The 8,996-nt window shown below is 47.8% G+C and overlaps 1 protein-coding gene across 7 annotated transcripts in view; it reads right to left on the minus strand.

The window, feature by feature from the left end:
- Window positions 1-8,996, minus strand: part of MIER1 (MIER1 transcriptional regulator) — a 44,041-nt gene that overhangs the window by 34,674 nt on the left and 371 nt on the right. For 2 of the 7 annotated variants that reach the window (XM_072868583.1, XM_072868579.1), the window contains exons 2-3: window positions 8,547-8,595; window positions 8,303-8,447 (exon numbers count right to left, since the gene is read on the minus strand). Coding sequence is in view for 2 of the 7 variants with exons in the window: in XM_072868582.1 (XP_072724683.1) it covers window positions 7,801-7,809 (9 nt within the window). In the remaining 5 variants the exon portion in view is untranslated. Of the gene's footprint in view, window positions 1-5,467; window positions 5,637-7,800; window positions 7,939-8,302; window positions 8,448-8,546; window positions 8,596-8,851; window positions 8,927-8,996 lie in introns of those variants that run through there. The other 5 variants (XM_072868581.1, XM_072868580.1, XR_012043539.1 and 2 more) reach the window with 5 other exon arrangements.

Raw genomic sequence — 8,996 nt, forward strand, 5'->3', positions numbered from 1 at the left:
CATGCCTGAACTGTTGAAGTCTTAAGAACTGACTGTGGCAGCCATTTAATAAACTCTCCAGTGAGCTAAGCTGAATGATGGCCTGGAGAAAACGACTCATTAAAATGGCAAAGAACATCCTTTACTTGAGAGAGCACATGTCCCTTTTCATAAACAGGTATTTCAGTGGAAGGCTTACTGTTCCAGCCTGTCCTTCTAACCTAAGTGTCAGAGAATGGTTTGCCTCATTTCAACTTGGGAAGAAAAGAGCAACATATTGAAGCAAGAAGGAAAAAAAAAAAATATTGCTGCCTCTTATTTAATGGTTTTACATGTGAACACTTCTACAGTCAAAACTACAGTGAAATCCAAGCCCTTCTGCACATGAAATGGAAGCTTTTATATACATGGATTTTTTTTTTTTTAAATTTGGTTGCTAAATGAGAAAATTTCTTTTATTTCCAGACAAAGGTCAAGTGCAACGTTTCAACTCACAGATCTCAAATGTGTACATCTAAGCCTTGAAACTACCACCTTAGCAAAGGTCCCCAACTTGGCCATTCCCTTCCTAGACTTGATTCCACTTAAGAGTTTATAAAGTCGACTTTTTCCCCCTGGAGGGCAGCCAAGCATTAGAATAGGTTGCCCAGTCTCTTTCCTTGGAGGTTTTCAAGACCAGACTAGAGACAACCCTGAGCAAGCTGGTCAGACCTCAGAACAGACCCTGCTGTGAGCAGAAGGTTGGACCAGAGACCTGCGGTCCCTTTCACCCCAAATTACCTCATAATCCTGAATTTTGAGATTTTGCATGTAGCCCTGAAAAAGTACTTATTTGCTCACTTCCCTCTCCCCGCCTGCTTCTTCTGAGAAAAATATTGGGTAAGGTTTGGTTCTGTTTATTATTTCGTAATAAAATAAAAAAAAAGAACTAAAAGAATTCAGCCTCGGTTTTTCTGGAGAAACTGCTTGATCAGAGTGCCTAACTGGCAAGAACCACAGGTTGGGTTTTAATGCAGCTAACTCAGTCCTGTATCAATCTGCCTAAACCTCTTCACCAGGAAAAGACTGGAAAGGGGAAACAGATGATACACAGTATTTCACAGGGGATATTGTTAATGTGGTTCTTTCACACATTTGGTTTGCAACATGGCTCCCGAGATCTGCAGGGCACACCTGAGGGGAAGCAAACTGCAGCCTTTCTTAAGTCTTTTTAAGCCAAACTTAAAGTCTTAAGTCTTTCTGAAGCCAAACTTAAGCCTTTTTAAGTCAGTTTTGCCAGTGAAGTCACTGTACCACCTGGGGACATCTTCAATATTGTAAATACTAGTGAAAATTCTTAAGTAGAAAGGTATTTCAACTGCACCTCTAACAAAAGTAGCAGCTGCTACTTTAAAAAAAAAAAGCAGTGATTCAGGAGAACACCGAAGGCTGGCTGACAGATGTCAGGTGATGACTCTCCCTGGGGTGATTTCACTTTCTCCAGCCTGCTATCTGCTCCACACTTCTGTCAGAGGTTATCATGCCACAGCAGGAGCACCCAAAGCAAATCTGTACGAACTTACAGGCTTCCAAAGAGTGACGCTGTCATGCTTTCCTTTCTGCCACACTTGCTGTAGAAGGAGCAGCCTCCAGCAAGAGGAAATAGCACCTTGAAAGTCCGGGGGGATGACACAGCAGGACAGATGGACGATGATGCCATAGGACTGTCAGGGCAGTTTCCGATCACCCCGTAGATCTCTGAACTAGAGGAACTAACCACCTCGCCAGCCTGAACACACACCCAAGGTGAGCACAAACCTCTGCAAGAAGTACTGAAGAGCAGATGCAGCTACATTTTTCAGGGCTGCCAGTCAAAGGAAGAGATAGCACACTTTAGGGTGGTAAAAGCAGCTTCTGTCCCATGGCTCGTGACCACGCTGCTCCTGAATCACCTGCTGAACTCACACACTAACTTAACATATTTACAATAAAGTGGCACTGATTCTCATTCTCCTTCGAGCAGAGCAGATGACTGGAACCAGGAACCACCAATTGTATCCCAGGGTAGTCATCCCTGCTCAAGAACCAATGTGCATAAATTTACCTAAAGGACCAAGTCATGAGAAAAAACTAGCTGAGCGTGATGCTATAGGCTGAGGAAGGCTGCCAGATGGAGGAAACTGCAGCTAAAGGGGAATGCCATCATTGACAGGACATTGTGCTCACTAGAACTTCACCAAGAGAACTTCCATTTTCAAGGAGGACCACCACAACAGCTACTCAGGATACCTTCTGTCTTATCTGAAGCACACACTTTCAACTGGCTATTTTCTAACTATTTATTGTTCATCTCCATTACAAAGTACAGCATTGGCCTCAACTTATTGTAATCTCCTGAAGTTTCTTACTCAGAAAAATTGGAAGTCTATGGAGTGATCATACTGTACCGTAGGATTTCAGATTAAATCAGATACAGTCACAAGCCAAGCACCACAAGAAAACAATTTCTGACATGAATGGATTAGCAGTGAAATATTAATACAGACTGGGGCTTCTGGCCAGGAAAAAAAAGCTCAAAAAGAAACTGAACTTTTCAACAATTCCACTATCTACCTAAAATCCCTCCGCTGTATTAGGAAGAACTCTAAGTCCCAAGCAGTAAGCCCACAAACGTCAATATTCTATCACACACAAAAAAAGTCCACAAAACTCTTCTATTACAACAGAAAAAACCCCTCTTTTCCAAGATTAGAAAACCAGAATGCTAAATGCTATTGTTTTCCCTTCAATAGCTTGTCAGAAAAAACGAGGGAATATAATGAGTGACTATAACCAACCACTTTCGGGCTTATATTCTCACCACGGAAGTGAGAAAACAGAATTCCCAGATCTACATTAGGTTCACAGATACCTCTCGGAAGTATTCTACAATAACTGCTCCAAAATGAAACAAACAAACAAAAATGACAATTAGTTAAAGCTAAGATCAAATGAGGAAAAAAAAAATTAGTGCTCAACAGGATGGACTGATGTAAATCACCTATTTTAATCATGATTTAGATCAGTCAGCAAGAAACCTTGATTTAATCTATTTTGACCTTATTTTGTACCCAGGCATTACTCAAAAGCTCTGTCCTCCCTGACTGTTAAAACATCTCAATTTGCAAACACATTAGTGATCGTGTTAACTTTACTACTGCTTCCTACAGGGGAGGCTATTACACATTTATGCATACTGTTTTAAAGTAATAGCATAGCTTAATAAAAATACAAAGATTAAGGATGTAAAAAAGGCTATTAGGAATAGTTATTGGATCATGTATTTCTTAAACATTCTGTCCTGAAGTTGTTTCAAGCTGCATATGAAATCCAGAATTCAGTTAGTCACAAAGTTTAAAGCTCTTCAACTGAAAAGAAGCATAAAATTCAGAAAAAAGGAAAATTTTAGCAGACATTACGGATTTAAAGATGACTGATTAAAGCAGTGCCACACAATGTTAATAAACCTATTTTCTGGTCAAAAGCAACTAAACTTTCAGAAATCCAAACAACATTAAAGTACACTCAAAGAAATCAGGCGGAGTCAGTTTAACCGTCCACTGATACCAGAAGAGAAGCGGTCCTGCTCCTCTCCAAGACACGCATGCTCCGGCTTCTTCCCATGCTCGCCCAACACCTTAGGATGCCAATTCAAATTTTTAACCCCACAGAAATTCACTCTGCAGAAGGAAAAACTGAAGTTCCTATTCCAGAAGGTCAGAAAGCTGAATAACCTTACTGAAGGGCAAGAAACCCGAGGAGCTGGCATGAAGGTGGTCAACCGCCTGCTCAAGAGATGGGAGAAACAAGACCGTATTTTTCAGCAACAGTAAATGGTCAGAGCTGCACAAGACAAAGATACTGTGTAAGGAGAAGCTGAGTCAATCTCATCGCTTGACGTGTTTGGAAGGAGGAATACGTCATCCTCCCGCTGATCCCCATGACTGGTTCCGCTGCCCCATGCCATCCCTCGCACCAGCGCTAGTCTCTGTTGGACCTTTCCATTAGCTGATACAACTGGTTACCCTGCAGGGAGCTTTTCACTTCTTTCCAAGCTAGCAAGCTGAAGCAACCCACAGTAGAAGCCCAGGGAGCATCTACACAAAAGCGGCAGCAGTAGCAGGATCTCCCCTTTCAGGCAGCTAGGAGCTGTTAGACAACCTCACCTGTTGTCCACACCCCCTCAACCCATAATTAAAATCAGCTTGAAATTTAAACCAAGCCATGCCAACCAAAATCAGGGATACTATGTCCCTAACTCTCCCACCCCACCTCTGACCAAACATGATCACCCTCCTTCCCACACAGGGGGAATTCTTCAGCAAGTTAGTTAAAAAAAAAAAAAAAACAAACCCAACACCACAAACTCTCATCATTTTCCCATTAGGTTTGCCTGTTTAGTATCCTGGCAAGTGCCTGTAGCAACCTGACTGGTGCATCCTACCACGGAACAAAATAAAGTAACAGCAGGAATTCAGCACTTCTGGAAATTACAGTAGGTATTTAGCTGCCTATCTTTTCAACACAAAAGTCTGACCCCAGCTCCTCCAGATTTTGGAATCGGAAGATCTCATTCTCGCATTTTATTCAAACATTATAATGGCTGAATAAGCAAAACACATTCTCTTTCAACTACTAATCAAGCTTTTCAGTCAAAAATCTTTTCTTCTCAACAGACATTAAAATACTCGTATTCGGAAAAAATATGTATGTATCAGCATTCACTCCACCACAAAGACTAAATAAGCAGCTTAATGCACGATATGGTAATATTTGCAAAGCTTGAGCTCATCTTAAGTTGGAGATGTTTTCTTTCTCATTTATGACTAGAACAAACTTCTAACGTGTTAGAATATTAGGACTCTAACCAATCACGTGAGCATGCTTCAAAGTAAAATGAAACCCTAACACAGGTTATTAATCCCAAATCTAAAACCAGTTTGATGTATTCAAAATCCTTTTTTTTTGGTCTGTATTTTCTGTATTCAAACTGGCAAGCTTCTACAAAAGTGAAACAGCATTTTTTGTTAATTTAGTTTCACTTTCTGGACTCATTTACTTACTAACCAGGCTCAGAGCTCCTGTCCAAAGCGCTTTCCTGTCAAATTCAAAAAGTTTCATATTTATATTGTTTATTTTTCGAGGTTTATGTCTCTAGCATTAAAGCCTGGCTGATTCTCTAGAACGTAGCATTTTAGGATCTTTCCTGACTGAAGGATGAGTTCCTGTGCATTCCTTCTTAAGAGTCAGCACAAGATTTTCCGCTGGGGAGGGATGGGGAAGAGGGCAAGAGGCCGAACAGCAGCCCTACCTTCCGCCCACATTTTCAAACGCAGGCTGGTCCTAGGCCCCTTATCTGCTGAGACAGGCAAGTCCTAGGGCTGCCTGAACGATCAGTCTTCCCTCGCTCGCTCTCAACATAGCATTATGCAGCGCATAACTTTCCTAACGCACCCCTCCTCCAGCATACCTAGCACACCACCACGTAGCGGCAGTCGTCTTCGGTTCCTCTAGGCAGACGGTTGATACCAGAGCTTCGGCGGCGATGCCGTGCTAAGGAGGCTTCCCATCCTGTCCCCTGTGTATTTCCTACATTGTGCTAGGAACCATATTCAGGACATTGCTCCTAGCTTAAATCACTGAAAGAAGATACTATTTTTTAAAATTCTGATTGTTTCCCATCCAGAACCCAGCGCAGCCATGCAAACAGTTGTCTGCACAATTCAATGGCTGTGAACGAATGTCAGCCAAGCCTACATTGCCGCTGCCACCCCTGTGCCACTGAACTCATCCCACAGGTGATCAAAGCTTTCACGGCCCCTTCATGCTGCTCCTGCCCCTTAACCTGAAATAAAGAAGCCAAAATAGGACAAAGAATTCATCTTAGCTTTTCTTCAAAAAAAAGCAAAATGCTGAGGGGGAAAAAACCCTCTTCCTTTCTTAGTAAAACATCCAGAGCAATACACAATAAAAGCCTTACCCGTTGGAACAACGTCCATAAAGTGAAAAACAAAACCTGCCTGACCTCCATACCCCACTGACTCTTTATTGCTCTCTGCAGCACGAATCCCCTACAACTCTGCATGCTATATAAGTACGTGACAATACAGAATAGGAAGTAATTCAGCGTACTGCCTGTGGCTCTTTAGCAATATGGCGAACTTCAGCTCCCACCAGAAGAGAGCTAGTGTGACTATTTCACAATAATGCTGTGTTTAATTAACAAAACTTACAAGCAATTGGTGAAACTTGAGACAAAGATCCTGAATACTGTGATGCCTAGATCAGCATGGGCCCCCATATGCCTCTCCAACTTTACAGATGACAGGAGTTTAATAGCCACATTTTTTCAGCCAAGAAAAAATGTGACTCAGGGGTCAGACCTGTGATTCTCTGCCCCTCAAGACACAGAAAAAAAAAACAACAGACAGGCAGATTCTTTTAACTTCTAAGATTAGATTAGTACATTTCGTACCAATAACAGGAAGAATGCTTCATTACAGTTTTCATTTGAGAGGGAAAGATAAAATAAATCTAAGTAAAAATTCACGCATATTCAGGAATGTCAGGGGAAGAGGGAAGAAACCTCATCTTTAAAATACTCTAATCCTGATACCTCCAACCCTCCCAGTCTGGCTGGAAGAAACGCCTGTCCCACAGAAAAGATCTGGGTTTTTTTTAATAGCATACCTTTCCAATAAGCATTTCCAATTCATTTGTCAACACTGTTCAAGCAGCAAATTACCTTAAGATTAGAATCTTAGGACAATTTGAAGAAAACTTAATGAAATATCTATTCATCTGTCCTAACTTGCCTCCTAAGAAGCAAAAGAGCTGCTCCTCCAGATCCTATCAAGATGGACAAATCCACACCTCAATACTCAAACACATAACTCACTCTGTCTCCCACAGAAGAAAGGAGGTCAATAAGCCTTCTCCCATTTCCTGCAACTCCCCTCAACAGTTCTTCTACCTTTTTCAGGAGGAAGGTCTCCCTCCCAAGAGACTGGAAGGGCTGCCCCTCTATCTATAAAGGCAATTCCCCTTTGTCTTAACGACTACAAAAAGATATTTAAAGAAAATAAATATATGTTTTATCCTCGAGCAATGGTGCTCCGATCAAAGCCCGGGAGAAACGATTCTTTCACGCTGGGACAGAGACAGACGGCAGGAGCTGGCAAGAAGCGCATCCCTCTCCACCCCGAAGGGCTCACACTCCCCCATGTCACAGCAGGTAAGGCTACCCCCCCCTTTCTACCCCTCCCAGTGATGAACCCCGTCCCAAGGAAGGCACAGGCCCCGCTCCATTGCCCTCTCCCCCGCCCTCGCTGCTCAGGAGCAGGGCCCCGTCCCCCGCTGCGCCGAGGGCTCCTCTCCAGCATCCCCCCGAGAGAGCTGCCGCCGGCAGAGCCTTGGCTCCCCGGCCCGCGGACAAGGCACAGACCCCTGCCCGGCGGCGACCACCTCCCCGTGCGGCCCTCGGGCGGGAGGCGCCGCTTCCAGGTCCCCGGCCCTCCCGCCCGGGCCGCGCTCGGGGCCCGCCCGCGCCCCGCCGCCCCCGCCGGGGCGGGCCCGGCGCCCCGGCCCCCCCCGCCCCCCCCCCCGGGGCGAGGCTGCCCGTCCCGGGGCAGCAGGCCCCGGAGGGGAGCGGGCGGGAGCGCCGGGGCTGCGGGCGCGGGGCGGCGCCCCGGGGCCCGGCGCGGCCTCCCCCGCCCCACAACTAACTTGTGGGACGCTCCGCCCGGCCGCGGCCCCGCGCAACAAGTTCCCGGGCAGGCCCCCGCCCCGCCGCCGCGCTCTCACCTCCGCCATGTTCGCTGCGCGGGCGGGCCGGCGGGCGGCGGCGGGCGGGGGAGGGAGGGCCGGGGAGGGTCACATCGCCGCCGCGGCGGAGGAAGCAGCGCCGGCGGGTCACGGTCTGCGCGGCGGCGGGGGCCGGGGAGCGGCGGGAGGGGGCGGGCGGAGGGAGGGGGCACGCCACGCACTACGTCACCGCGCACAGCTCCACCGCCACCGCCCCCCCCGCCCCGGCGCGCGGGAAGCCTGCCGGGCGCGTGCCGCCCCTCCCCGGCGCAGCGCGCTCCCCGCCTGTCACTCAGGGCGCAGGCCCCGCCCCCGCCCTGTCAGCGGTGAGGCGGCGGGCCCGGCCCCGCTCCGCTCCGCTCCCCCCCCCCCGCCCGCCCCGGCCCCTCAGGGCCCCGGCAGCAACCGCGGCCATTTGCGCCTCGGCAGGCAGACGCCCCGCGCCGCACGTCGGCCTCGGTGCCGCTCCCTCCCAGGCTCCTGACCCGGCAGTCGTACTCACGCGGGGAGCCGCACAGGCGTGGAAGCTGCCTCACCGACGGAGCTTACAGCGAGGTCCTCAGGGAACAGCTCTTGACCCGCGCCCGGGGCTCCTGTGTGCGTGACACACTCTTGGGTGGGACAGTACCAACAACGCTAGGTTGGTCCTACGTAAAGGGGAAAAAAAAAAAAAAGAAACAACGAAAACCAGACGTCTAGTCCTAATTCTGCCTCTTTTTCCCTAAAACCTTCCCCGGCTGTCTCACCTGCCCGGTTCGGTTCTGTCCTAGGGCTGGTACAAGGACACGCACAGTCCTGCAAGGCAAAGGGGAGAGCTCCTGATCCAGAAGTCTGGCATGACAATTGCTCTTAAAAGCGAGGACACTGCAGTCCGTTAAACACTTTGGAAAAGCCTGTCTGCCCCCGCGTCTGGGGGAAAGCCTGCGTCTGCTCTTCCCCCTGCTTCAAGTCTCTGCCGGCCTGGGGCGGGGGGCTGAGCTGGGAGGCGGCGGCTCCCGCTCTTCCCGCTTTCGGAGGTGCTCAGATCACTGGCGATCTGCAGTTCTCTCACCAGCCACTCCTCTGCCACCAGTTTTCCCAACGAAACGCATTTTAAATCCTGGAAAATGGTCCCCGTGGGGCGATGCTGAAAGGCAAGCACCCACGCATGCAACTTTGCTGACTCAAGCAAACGAGGGGAAAAAAAAAAACCAAAC

Source organism: Ciconia boyciana, chromosome 7 (assembly GCF_034638445.1).
Source record: "Ciconia boyciana chromosome 7, ASM3463844v1, whole genome shotgun sequence".
Taxonomy (NCBI): domain Eukaryota; kingdom Metazoa; phylum Chordata; class Aves; order Ciconiiformes; family Ciconiidae; genus Ciconia; species Ciconia boyciana.